General features: G+C 44.8%; 1 protein-coding gene across 3 annotated transcripts in view; it reads right to left on the reverse strand.

The window, feature by feature from the left end:
* The window catches only part of LARGE1 (LARGE xylosyl- and glucuronyltransferase 1), a 598,897-nt gene that overhangs the window by 447,229 nt on the left and 137,256 nt on the right, over positions 1–14,412 (reverse strand). For all 3 annotated transcript variants that reach the window (XM_036864771.1, XM_036864770.1, XM_036864769.1), the window contains exon 2: positions 3,749–3,936. In XM_036864771.1, coding sequence (XP_036720666.1) covers positions 3,749–3,854 — 106 coding nt within the window. In that variant the 5' untranslated portion in view covers positions 3,855–3,936. The remainder of the gene's footprint in view (positions 1–3,748; positions 3,937–14,412) is intronic.

Raw genomic sequence — 14,412 nt, forward strand, 5'->3', positions numbered from 1 at the left:
AAAAATCCCCTGATTAGCATCCTCAACCAATGGTCACTTGGCCTTTGACAAACAGCTCTGGGAAGGGGGACCTCAATGCTTCCCCAGACGGTGCAGGTGCACTCCAACGCCCGGCAGATGTGTCAGAACAGCCGTTCTTTCTTACACTGAGAACGGTCCTGCTTCGTCATAACTTTTACGCACTGATCCTGGATCCACACTCCCGAGCAAATCACAATAAGCCTATTCCCTCCTCCTGTCCTATTTCCCATTAATTGGAGAAGATTCTGCTCATTTCCAATTCATTCACACCCAATGCTTAGAATCATAAGCGTGTAGAATGTTAGTGCACCAATAGGTGAGCTTCATTTCTACAACATCATTTCAAACTGGAAGAGATAAAGAGAGAGGTATGATCATGCCCCAAATCACCAACTACTCTGGCTGAGTTGATTTTAGAGCCTGAGACCCTGACCCCAGCCAGTGCTCTGTCGATATATCTATCGTGCTTCTGCGTGTAATCTGACTCCAGAACCTTATGCTAAGAGCTTCCATATCTCAGGGAGAGTTCTAGACTCTGCTCTCAGGAGATGATCCATTGAAATTAAACAGGGTTGAAAAATAAATACACCCACAAAAAGCCTGAATAGCATTACCATGAATCCAAGCAGCTGCTCTGTCCCTTATTTATGGCTCCACCTGCCTTGAAACAGAAAACTCAAGGGTGTCAGTAAGTGGACTGAAAAGTTGTTATGTTTAACTACAGAGAAAAGAATGTCTCTGCAGGCTCTTTTGGAAGTGTACCGATGCCTGGGGCAACCGGCTGGAACTCCGAGGAGGAAACCTTTGTCTCTGGATAAACACTCAGCCTTTTCTAGTCTCAAGCTCTCTGGGTCAGGACGGGTCAGGCAGATCACCCCGTGCAATTGCCCCTGATGCTCACACTTCCCTTTGCACACCTCTCATCGCTCCCTCCCAGGGCAGCTCGTCCCAGCAGTGGACAGAATGACCCTTATTATGATGAGCTTGACATCTGGCTCCCTGCCACGTCCCTCCATAGATTCAGGGGCCATCAGAGGAAGCCTAATCTCTTTCAGGTGACGGCCCTTTGACTGGTGGCTGAAGCTGATCCTGTACACCTGGAGCCTTTGCTTCTCCAAGGCAAACAGCCCCATTCTTTCCACTATTTCGTATGAAACAAGGTTTGAGTGGACACGGTCATTCACCTATATTCTCCTAAATGTGCTGACCTGTCTAGATTGTTCTTAAAGTGTAGCATCCAGAAATAAATGCAGTGGACCAGTGGACTAACTGGGCCCGGTAAAAGAAATCCGTCACCTTCATCCTTCTAGCTAGAAGGCTTCTGTTAATGTACCCACACCATCCAGCCCCTATTTAATGCAATCTATCTGCCAGCCTAATAAAATCATTCAAAGTCAAGGAGCACAGTCCATCTATCGGCCAGGGCTGGACCAGAGAGCATGATGCTGTAAAGCGACCTTCAAGTCGATATCAGCCCATCACTAAGCACAGCCAGGTATGAATTCTCCAGAACCCAGATCAACTCCTAGTTTCTCCTCTTTGGGGAACTGCACCATTTACCTTTGGGGGCCACCCCTCCCCAGTTTCCCTCCACATGCTTCAGGGAACTCTTCTCTACCCTGTGACCAGAAATAGGCACAGGGCTCAGGGCTGCCCTCACCAGCCTCCCCGCAACCACAGTGAATGCTCTCCAGACCACGAGTGACCAGAGGCAATCCAATCAGAGGTAATGCTGGAGAATTAGGGGGAGGAAGTCCTCCTTTTTCTACAAGGGACTGGTAAGGATAAGTTGTAAGCCAAAGCTTTCACTGTGTAGGAAAAGCTACTCTTGAAAAGAAACCATAGCAGAGAAAAGTAGAGCAAAGGAAAGTAGAGAGACAGAGCTACAAAAATATCATTGGAGCCCCTGGATCCAACCTTGCCTGAAGCTAGCCCTACCTTTGAACTTACTACTTTTATTAGTCCCCAAATTGCCTTTTTGCTAAAATTATTTGATGTTGGGTTTCTACCAATGAGTGAAAACTCAAAATTGTACAATTTCCCCTCACACACATCCAAAAACATCATGTGACACTTTGTCAGCACCCCCCCGCCGCCCCCACCAAAGTCTACCCTCACCAAAGCCCAATCCACAAACATTGGTATTACAGCTCTCAAGTCCAATAATCCAGGCCACATCTTGCCTGGCTTTGGGTCCTTGGGGACGTCACTGAAGCTGATCTTCCTTGCCCTCCTCATCTGTCCCCACCACGTAGGATTATTGTGGAGGAAGAGTTAACAGGTGTCAAGTCCTTACAACAACGCCAGGCATGTAGAAATGCTCAGAATATTGTGGTGTATATTGTTATCATCATTATTGTTATTGTTGTTATGCTATTATTATTATAGTTATACTGGCAAAGTCAATGTTTAGTGTATTAAACCTGTGCCAGCACCGATGCTCTTGGCCTTCTGTCATAGGGTCTCTTCCATCATCCCTGGAGAATGCTTCCTTCTACCTCTTCCAGTGCCAAAACCAACTCACCTTCCTCCCTCTGATCTCTTTGCCAAAAATTAACCATCCACTTCCATGCATAATCTATCTAGCTGCTTAGATGAAAGCTCTACTACTCCAGGGATGTCTGGGGCAGGAAAGGGACAGGGGTGTGGCCCTGAGCCCTTGCCTGCTATGCAGGCACAGAGATCCACCTCGTTTATATTCAGCCTAGCGAACTCAGGACAAACCTCAGGCAGTGAACTCCTAATTAAAAGGTAGCCTTGAGCTGTCAATAAAATTATGCATAAAGGAAATGTTTTTAAAAAACACAGTAGTGACTTCCTGGAGACAGATTTTCACTTGAGAGATATATATATATTTTTTAACTCAAGTGTTGGGGTAAATAAACAGAAAGTGTGCTCTTCAACACTGCCACTCCTTCCCTCCCCCAAGCTTAGAAAACCATCTTTGATACTCAGAACACTGCACTGCATTTGAAACTGCTGGCTGGAAGGATGTGAGACTCGTCTTTTCTGTGGATTTCGGGAACGCGGCAGGGATGATCGTTTGTTATTTGTTTGGGGAAGGCGACTCCTTGCTGAGCTCCTGTACTCAGCAGGTCAGCATCACGGCGCATCTTCTGTACCCAGCCCGCCTGACAGCCTCAATCACCCTCTCCCCCAGCGCCCTGGGCTTGCCTTATCTTAACAGAGTATCACATACAGCAATGAACAGAGATCACGTTGTTAACCTGTCTCCTCCATGGCACTCGGAAGGTACAGATCTGTTATCACCGGATTCCCAGTACCTGGTTTAGCATAGATGTTAAACAGTAGCAAAATGCTGAATGTGCAGATAAGTGAATGAATAGATGAAAGAACAAATGAAACATCTTACTCCACAAATAGCTAAGTAATCCCCCCAGGACCCAACCTTTTCCCCTTTATCGACAGGGCGGTCAGCCTGCACAGCTGCTATCTGACGTCTGTGTAACCTCCGCCACGCTGCTGCATCCAGGGGCGCCTTATTTTCGCTTTCGTATTTAGCTTTTTCTCCTCCCGTTACTAACTCCCTCTAATCCCCTCTGTAAACCTCGGTAAATCTTTTCCTGTGATGGGGCATCAAGATTCCATTGTTCTACAGAATGAGAAGCTGGGACTAGAAGACTTGGAGGTTCTTCCTAGGACTCTGGGACAGCCACTGTTCCTTCTTCCCTCCACCCCTCTCCCTGTGGGAAAGCTTCCTTCTTACCTTCAAAGCTCCCAGCAAACAGGTAAAGCCAGGTGATGGCTGGGATGCAGAGCAGAGTCAACGAGGCAGCCAGGAATTTCCGTCTCCCTCTGCAGATTCCCAGCATCCTCTCAGAAGTGGCAATCCCTAATCCCAGCGCCGTTTCTCTGCCCGGAGCGTGGAGTCCTCAGCCTCCCTCATAATACTTTCTGAAAGAAAGAGCAAAGAGGAAGGGCTGAGTTCTTAGCACTGTCAATGGATGCAGATTGCAGAAGAGAAATATCCTGCAGATCCTGAGTGGTTCGACTCATCTACAATTTCCTGCTAACCTTTCATCCCAAGGGGTGATGCTGCAGTCTTGCAGTCTACGCAAACTGAGAGAGGTCTTTACAAAAAAGACAAATGCAGGACGATACAAACTATAACAGACCTCTCTCTCTCTCACATGCATACACACACGCATATATTTTATAGTGTAGGTGAGTTTTGAAGCCTGGACTAAACACTTATTAAAAGAGCACCCAGTTAGTATCTTATATGTGCCAAGCACTAACCAGGTACTGTGTTTTCAAAAATGACCAGAGTAAGGGTTGGCTTTAAAGAACACCGTCTTTGGGGCTTCCCTGGTGGCACAGTGGTTGAGAATCTGCCTGCCAATGCAAGGGACACGGGTTCGAGCCCTGGTCTGGGAAGATCCCACATGCCGTGGAGCAGCTGGGCCCGTGAGCCACAACTACTGAGCCTGCGCGTCTGGAGCCTGTGCTCCGCAACAAGAGAGGCCGCGATAGTGAGAGGCCCGCGCACCGCGATGAAGAGTGGCCCCCGCTCGCTGCAACTAGAGAAAGCCCTCGCACAGAAACGAAGATCCAAAAATAATAAATAAATAAAATAAAATAAAAAATTTATTAAAGAACACCGTCTAACAAGAAAGCCCAACATAAAACATCCACGGGAACCCCAAGAATGCGATGACTGAGATTTGCACAGACCTCTATGGGAGGACAGATGAAGGTGCCGACCCATCCGTGTTTAGTCAAGAGGGCAAAACGGTTCCCGTGTTCCCGGCAGAGAGAACTGCGGAAGGCGGGCAAGGCTAACAGACAACGCACTCAAGGGAAAGGAGACCGGAGAGGCCCCAACGTCATGGGCGGGAGGCTACACCTCAATCACGGTGGAAAATCTAGAAACACTCCACAGGGACTGTCTTAATAGCTTCCACCCTTTCACAGAAGATGTCCAGTAAAAGCATGAAACAATTCAAACATGCAGAGACCGGAGAGGAGCAGACAGACAACCTACAACCAGCCTGCAGAGGGACCATCGTGGACCACGCAGAAGGCTGGCTGAGACAGGTTCAAAGACGAGGCAGAAGGTCAATCCAGACCGAGCAGAGGGCGAATGATCTTTCATCTGAGTACCTGACCAGGAAGGCGTGTGACTTACAAAAAAATTTAAAAACCAACAGACCATACAATCTCATGTCCTCCCAGCTCCTAACACAGACATCACAGTGGCTGGAGGTGGAGAGAAAAGTCCACGTGGAGCCCCCTTCACAGAGCAGAGCTGCCACGGCAGACAGGTACAAAAGGCTGCAGATTCCTGAGGAAGGGATGACCACCAAAGAGCTGGTTTAAATGTCCCCTTGGATGTGTCCTTCCCTCTGCCGTAACCCTTAAACCCTATGTGACGATGGTCTGGTTTAAGTGTCTTCCTTCCACACCAGCCTTGGTGTTTCCAGAAGGTAGGTGCCCCGTCTGACTCACCTTGTATTCACTAAGACTTAGCCTACCGCCTGTCACCTGCAGGGCCTGATAACTGTCTGTCGAACAAATAAACGGAATCAGATTCTAACCAGAGGCAACCCTCTCAAGCTTCAGGAATCTGTGTTCGGCAACTTGCCGGCAATAAACGCCCAACGGAGCCAACCTCAGCTGTCAAGGCTAAGCGTTCTTCTGTGACCACTCTGACGGGATTCTCTAAATGGCCCTCTTTGGAAACAGATCAAAGACCACAGGGCTGGAGGGTGTGGATGAGAAAGTAAAACACGAAAAAGCAAAATCCCTTTAAACAAAGACTGTGGACTTGAGAAGTTCCCCTAGGGAAGTTTTCCGTTCTGAAGTATGGGAATCAAACCCTACACACAAACTCCGCTAGTCACTAAGAATGAGAAGCACAGCAATGCTGGTGATCTCTCAGGAAGAGGGAGTGTTGTGAGGAGAGGCTGTGCAGTTCGAAAGATCTGGATGCAAATCCAGCTGCCACACTTGACTAGCTGTGACCTTGGCAAGGCCCCCGTCTCTGGGGAAGCTTCATTTTGTCCATCTATAACATAAGCGCTGCCCTCTGCAGTGGGAGATGGTATGAGCCTTAAATGAGAGCGCCCTAGAATAAGTAACTAGCAAAGATGATCAAGCACAAGGCAGAGGTGACCCCACCGCCCTTCCAGAACACCAAAGAGCAGCCTTACTTACGTTTTTTAATCTCTCGCCATTCCCACCCTCCCCCGTCCCAACAGGGCTTGGTACCGCGGTGGGGTGGGGATGGTGGTGTGCTGAATTGGGCGATTGGGATTGACACGTATACACTGATGTGTATAAAATTGATGACTGATAAGAACCTGCAGTATAAAAAAACAAACAAACAACTAATACTAAACTTTCATTGGGTTATTTGTATGGAAATATGTTAATATAAATGTTTCAGACATTACATGAAATTTCTAAAAATCTTATATGTTCTGGTATAATGTTATAAGTCATAATCCTAGTTATTACCTTAAAATGTATATCTCAGAAATAACTAATTTTCTTGTCAACTGCATTATTATGAACTTTCATCAAATCTTTAACTGTGGTCATTTTTAAGTCTTTTGTCATTTCCAGACAGTTCTGGGTGTACTCTGATGCCTTTGCAAATATGTTCCTATAAAAGGGTTTCATCTTTAAGAAATTCATGGAAAGACTCTGACAAGTACAGGTTTCTGGTAACTGACTGTACTGCTGAACTGAATGAATAAGCATTTTCAGAACTCTAATGAAAAACTGATGAACTCATAAAAGTGCTAACAAAAGATCAAGATGAAAAAAAAAATTAATTACATGGGACTGAGTGAACTGATGAGGATGAGTATAATTTTTGTGACTTTCTGTCTGAACTAAAAAAAAAAAAAATCCCACAAGGACTCAGAGGCAAGGAATATACAAATCAATTTTCACTGCAAAGTAAAGGAGCTGTTACAGTGGAGGATTACTGGACTGAATGTCAATATTATGACATAGTATGAGTGTGTTTCATGTTTGGTAATTGCAAAAAAAAAAAAACCTACCTAGGGAGACAAAAGACCTGTATGCAGGAAACTATAAGATACTGATGAAAGAAATTAAAGATTATACCAATAGGTGGAGAGATATACCATGTTCTTGGATTGGATGAATCAATATTGTGAAAATGACTATACTACCCAAAGCAATCTACAGATTCAATGCAATCCCTATCAAATTACCAATGGCATTTTTTACAGAACTAGAACAAAAAATCTTAAAATTGTATGGAGACACAAAAGACTCTGAATAGCTGAAGCAGTTTTGAGGGAAAAAAACGGAGCAGGAGGAATCAGACTCCCTGACTTCAGACCATACTACAAAGCTACAGTAATCAAGACAATATGGTACTGGCACAAAAACAGAAACATAGATCAATGGAACAAGATAGAAAGCCCAGAGATAAACCCACGCACCTATGGTCAACTAATCTATGATAAAGGAGACAAGGATATACAATGGAGAAAAGAGAGTCTCTTCAATAAGCGGTGCTGGAAAAACTGGACAGCTACATGTAAAAGAATGAAATTAGAACACTCCCTAACACCATACACAAAAATAAACTCATAATGGATTCGAGACCTAAATGTAAGACCGAATACTATAAAACTCTTAGAGGGAAACATAGGAAGAACACTCTTTGACATAAATCACAGCAAGATCTTTTTTGATCCACCTCCTAGAGTAATGGAAATAAAAACAAAAATAAACAAATGGGACCTAATGAAACTTCAAAGCTTTTGCACAGCAAAGGAAACCATATACAAGACGAAAAGACAACCCTCAGAATGGGAGAAAATATTTGCAAGCGAATCAATGAACAAAGGATTAATCTCCAAAATATATAAACAGCTCATGCAGCCCGATATTAAAAAAACAAACAACTCAATCCAAAAATGGGTAGAAGACCTAAATAGACATTTCTCCAAAGACATACAGATGGCCAAGAAACACATGAAAAGCTGCTCAACATCACTAATTATTAGAGAAATGCAAGCCAAAACTACAATGAGGTATCACCTCACACCAGTTAGAATGGGTTTCATCAGAAAATCTACAAACAACAAATGCTGGAGAGGGTGTGGAGAAAAGGGAACCCTCTTGCACTGTTGGTGAGAATGTAAATTGATACAGCAACTATGGAGAACAGTATGGAGGTTCCTTAAAAAACTAAAAATTGAATTACCATATGATCCAGCAATCGCACTACTGGGCATATACCCAGAGAAAACCATAATTCAAAAAGACATGCACCCCCGTGTTCATTGCAGCACTATTTACAATAGCCAGGTCATGGAAGCAACCTAAATGCCCATCGACAGACGAATGGATAAAGAAGATGTGGTACATATATACAACGGAATATTACTCAGCCATAAAAAGGAACGAAATTGGGTCATTTGTTGAGACATGGATGGATCTAGAGTCTGTCATACAGAGTGAAGTAAGTCAGAAAGAGAAAAACAAATATCATATATTAACGCATATATGTGGAGCCTAGAAAAATGGTACAGACGAACCGGTTTGCAGGGCAGAAATAGAGACACAGATGTAGCGAACAAACATATGGACACCAAGCGGGGAAAGCGGCGGTGGGGTAGGGGTGGTGGTGTGATGAATTGGGTGACTGGGATTGAAATGTATACACTGATGTGTATAAAACTGATGACTAATAAGTACCTGCTGTATAAAAAAATAAATAAAATTCAAAATTAAAAAAAAAAACTCTTTACAGCACTTATTTTCCTCCTTTCCTCTCTCCATCTGCAGAAGTTAATTTCAACTGGCACAATTTGTACAAAGTTTTAAAACAGAGTCTAGGGTGGTTTGCCTTTTATGATAACACTGGCATCTGAAATTAAACCCAGCAGGTAAAAAACATTCCTTCATGAATTTGACTTTTAAATGACACCTCTGTGCACTAGAAACATATTTTAAAGAAAAATCTCAATTTATATCAGAAGTTCCTCCAGGAAGTTAATATAGGAATCAACATAAGAAGAAGAAAGGAAGGAAGGAACCAGAGGTGGGCTGGAAATTACATCCCAAGCATGTGCAAATGTTGATGCATTAACTAGAAAACCAGTCTCTAAACTGTTCTTGCCTGGAGAAAGGGACAAGGCCTCATCTATTAATCCAGGTGTCTAAGAGTCATCTCTAAATGCCCCTCCCTCAAATCCAACACCCAATTCCTTAGCCAAGCTGGTCAATTTCTCCTCCTAAATATCTACTCCATCTGTCTTCTCCCATTCGTCTTAACCAATGAAATTCACATCTATGAAATACACTGTACGAGCCAGAAAAATTCTCATGAGCTGTTAAGCCTCAGAAGGTAGGATTCAAAGTTGAACATAAAATGTGATTGCAAGTATCCTTCAATCCAATGTAATAAATTGTATATAAACATATAAATACCTACGTAGCTACAGATATGAAAAAGGTATAAGTGCTGAAAGTTATCTCTGGGTATAGCATATGGATAATTCCAATATACATGAACATATACTTTTCCTAAATATTATATAAATATAAGGAGTATGCATTCCTTTTATCATTTAAAAATATTTAAAAGCTTAAATCACTATGTCTTCTTGTTATATTGCTTTCTATTCAAAACACCTCAGTGCAGACACTGTAGTATATACGTGTTACTTTTACCTTACATGCTGGGGGCAGTGAGTTAACATATGTAGGATCCTAGTTGGGAGTATACCCTCGAGGGGTTGCTGGTTACCACCTGAAAGACCCCAGTCAGAGGCCCACATTCCAAACACGGCTGTGTTCAGCCAGCTCTGATCAACACCAGAGGCTGTCTTTTTTTTTTTTTTTTAATAGATCTTTATTGTAGTATAACTGCTTCACAGTACTGTGTTAGTTTCTGTTGTAAAACAAACAAACAAACAAAAAATGAGACCACCAGAGGCTGTCTTTTAATTAGCATCATGGATGTTAGAAATGATTTTTCATGGGTGTTCAAGACGTGTGGATTGTCCAGAAACACTGCACATGAAGAGGGAATAAAAATCTAAGTAACCTCCAAAAACAACAAAGTCTAAGGAACACAATGGCCAAACCCATCAGAATCACTTAGGATCCCAAACTGATCCTAGGACAAGTAACAGACATGCGCCACCGATTTTTCTAACTAAAAGAGTGGCTGAATCCTGAGAGTCATAACATTGTCACCCGTGTACTAAAAGGGCAAAGAGCTTATAAAACAGGTCCTACAGTAGATAGAACCTCTACCGATGTTAGCTTGGCTGTTATCATTATTTGTATTATTGCTGGTATGACATCCCCACCTCATGTCTATACCCAAGCCATCCTCTCACACATACCCCAACCGTCCTGCAATGTCCTTCCTCCTCTGCTGGACCTCAGGAGGAATTTCAAGTCCTACTGCTTCTGTGAAACCTTTCTGGCAAGTCCAGACCTAGAGGCATTCCTTCTCTTTGTTTCTAAACCCCAACAGGTGTCAAGAGCGCATTCCTGATCACTTAATTCTTTTCTAATCATTTCCTGTGCATTAATCTCTCCACATCAGACCAAAACCCCTAAAGGCAAAGGATCCAGATCTTCTACTGGCATTTAAGACAAAGGTTTACACGTAGCCATCTCAACCCAAAGTGTGGTCTCTGAACCAGCAGCCACTGCAGAATATCGGCCCCACCCCGGCCCCAATGAATCAGAATCTGCATTTTAACAAGAGCCTAAGTGATTCGAGGGCACGTTACTGTTTGAGAGGCCTGTACTCAAGCACTTAGTAAATAACTGGTTAATACCCAAAGCTGGCCTCTCCCCTCACCTCACCCTGCAGGGACAAGCCAGTGCAGGAGGGCGCACCATTCACTTCCTGGACTTCTTCGATTGCATATTTACTACAACAGTTCTCTGACTGATGGAAGCAGAGTTTCTAGAAGGAAAAGTGCCTTTTTCTAATTAAACACAAACATCTTATGGACTGACGGTAGCTCTGATGACCCACCCTGACCTCCTGGCAAAAGCAATTCCTGCACATTTGAATAATAACTGAGCAACACCAACACCACCCACAGAGGCACCACCACACCCATTTTACAGAAGGGAAAATCGACAGTAAAAGAGGCTAACGACACTGATTTAGTTGTTGGAAACCCTGGGATTCAAATTCTAGTATCTTCTGAAAAAAAAACAGGAAAAGAGTTCTTTGCTACAGGACACACGATTGATGACCAGTCTGAACCTCCCCAGTCAGAGCAGATACTTCAAGGGCAGGCACCTCGTCCATTCTGGCCACTGCTGCTTGTTTGTTGCCAGCACAGCATCTGGCACACAAGGAGGTGATCAATAAATATGTACTGAGTGGGTCAAGGCCTGAATCTCTCAGTGAGAGCCAGCAGTCTCCCTGGATGTTCATTATCATACAAACTACTCCTGTCACACAACCTCCAGCCCACTCTTTCCTCCCAAGTCCAATGATGAAATCCTGTGGAACTTCCACTGTGTGACCCACACATTCCTCTTTATCCTCAACTTCCCCTCACTTCATTCCACCTCCAGCTTTTAAGCGAATGCATAGCTGTCCTCTGGACCACTGCTTTCCCAAGGGAAAAGCCTTTCCACTACTCTCTGGAGTCAAACACACAACAACTGGGAAAAAAAATGCACACCCTACAAGTTAAGAATTCTGTTTTATTCGGTGGACTTTCTGAGGACTTCAAACCCTGGAGGCAGCCTTTCAGTTTGCTCTGAAGAGGTATGGGAGGAGCCAGGATATATAGGAGTTTTGCAACAAAAACCAGGTAGCTGGAACATCAAAAGGTTCCTGTTAATTAAAGAAAACCAGACATCTCAAGTTAATGAATTTAGCGCTCTTCTGTGTATGGGAAGATGCAAGAGTCTGGACTCACTGAAATCATTCCTTTGAAATGCACCTTAGCTATCTAGGGCCTGTTCTTTCCCATCCTGAGGCTCCTCAAAGTGCACCATTGGGGGGCAGCTGCAGTGGCTGAGGTGGCATTCTTAGTCCACATACCTAAGGACTAGGAAGTGGGTCTCCACCCTCCTGGCTTCCAGCTGTCGCTACCGAATCTTCTGCCCCTCCCCCGCGGGAAGACCACTGTTTCTCCGAGGCACCACCATGGGCTCTCTGTCCTACTCAGTCATTAAGCAAGTAAGTCCTGGTCACGCCTCTCATTCTTGGAAGACTTTAGTTCTCACCACTCCTCTCCACCTTAATACCGTGATGCAAGTAGCCAATTCACAATATCTGCCACTTCACGTGGGCCAGGTTCACATTCTAGAACAACCTCCGAGATAGCAAATGTCAACATGAGTGGCCGCCCAGGCCCTCTGGTCGCCTCCCCAGGCTGCCCTTACACAAATGCTTCGCTGTCTTCATGAACCTCAGTCCACTGGCTTTCTTCATTACTATTCATCCAGGTCTAGATTTTCCTTACATTTTCACTTATTCGGCTCAGATGCCCTGGTTTATGATTATAACTTCCCTCTGCAAGGACTCACACCCCCCTTGGCCCTCCTTTTTTCCAACCGTACTAGCCTGGAGAAATCTGATGCTTCAAATGAACGAACACAACTATGCTTGTTCTCCACGGCTTTCCGTGGGAAACCAAATGTTAGGGTATGAAATCATGCTCTCGGGCAGGCAGATTCGTTCCCTTTAATCATTTCTGGTTTCAAATGGGCGGTCACCTGCTCAGAAATGCTACTATTCTTTCTCTGGTAAACTCACTCTCCTATCCTCTGAGATTTTTTTTCTTTCTTTTTTTTTTTTTTTTGGCTGCATTGGGTCTTCATTGCTGCGCACGGGCTTTCTCTAGTTGTGGCGAGCGGTGGCTACTGTTCGTCGCGGTGCGCAGGCTTCTCACTGTGGTGGCTCCTCTTGTTGCAGAGCACAGGCTCTAGGCACGTGGGCTTCAGTAGTTGTGGCTCGCGGGCTCAGTAGTTGTGGCTCACGGGCTCTAGAGCACAGGCTCAGTAGTTGTGGCGCACGGACTTAGTTGCTCCATGGCATGTGGGATCTTCCCGGACCAGGACCCGAACCCGTGTCCCCTGCATTGGCAGGCAGATTCTTAACCACTGAACCACCAAGGAAGTCCCTGAGATATTTATTTCATATATGCCTTTTCTCCCCAAACCTCTTCTTTTCAGAATGGTAAATTCCAGGAGTGTTCCAGGAATCAGTTGGGGATGCATCTTTGTTTCTCTACACAGGTGATATCCCCCATTCCAATGGCTTGTAAAACAATCTCTAGGCTGATGACTCCCACCTTTGTACCTCTAACCCTAGCCTCTCCTTGACCTCCAGATTGACATGTATCATGATCTTCCTCTACTGCACACGCCTCAGACCTCAACTCCCGATTTCCCTTCCAAACCCGTCCCTCCCTAGATCTTTCCCACCTCCATAAAGGGCAACATCATCTACTCCATCGCTCAGGCCAGATACCTGGGAGCCATTCTCAATGCCTCACTTACCCCTCTCATCTTGTCAAGTCCACGCATCCTCCCATCCTGCCCTTTTCACCTTTAAAACATGTACTCTTTCCCATAACACACCCATTTCTCTCCCGTTTTCCTGCCACGATATGGATCAAAGCCACCATCATCTCCCATGTGTGCTTCCTGCAGCAACCTCCTACCTCTGATCATGCCTGAAATCATTCAGTGTCTCCCCCAGCTCTCAAATCCTAAACTCTCTGCCACGCCGACGAAGACTTGCTTGGCTAACTTCTAACTATCTCTAGGGCTGCACTGCTGGCTGCATCTCCTCAAGTCTAGATCTTGAAAGCTACCAACTCAGAGAGGTCTTCTCGGACACTCCTAGGCCTAAGTATCCTCCTCCCCAGCCCACTTCACTTCATCACCACGCCCTGGGTGTTTCCTTCACAGGACTCATCAAATTTTGGAATTATCCAGTTATCTGACTACTCGTTGAATGGCTGCCTCACCCATTAGACTGTCATCTCCACTTGGGCAAAGTCCATGACTGCTTTATATTCAATGCGTACCCAGACACATAGGAGGCATTCCTTAAATGAACAGATGAAGGTGCTGGGAGAGCCTCGGCAAGCAGGCACCTTGCTGTCACTTGTATTGTTCCCAAAGCCCTTTTAAACAAAAGTCTGCCAGCTAGCTGTCTGACTGTACACCATCTGTAATATGAGAAACAAAATCCACACAGCACCTCAAGTAGGTCCCTGCAGCCATGGTGTGCCCCTTAGAAACCCTTTGTTACGTCTGAGGTCTCTTGCAAAGTTCACTTCGGTAACTTTCTCTCCTTTCTCTGCCCCCGGAGGAAGAGCACACGAGAGGCACTGGACCTGGAGCATCCCTCCTAAAGGCCTACCAGCAGTCTCTTCCTTC

The sequence above is a fragment of the Balaenoptera musculus genome, chromosome 10 (genome assembly GCF_009873245.2).
Source record: "Balaenoptera musculus isolate JJ_BM4_2016_0621 chromosome 10, mBalMus1.pri.v3, whole genome shotgun sequence".
Lineage (NCBI taxonomy): Eukaryota > Metazoa > Chordata > Mammalia > Artiodactyla > Balaenopteridae > Balaenoptera > Balaenoptera musculus.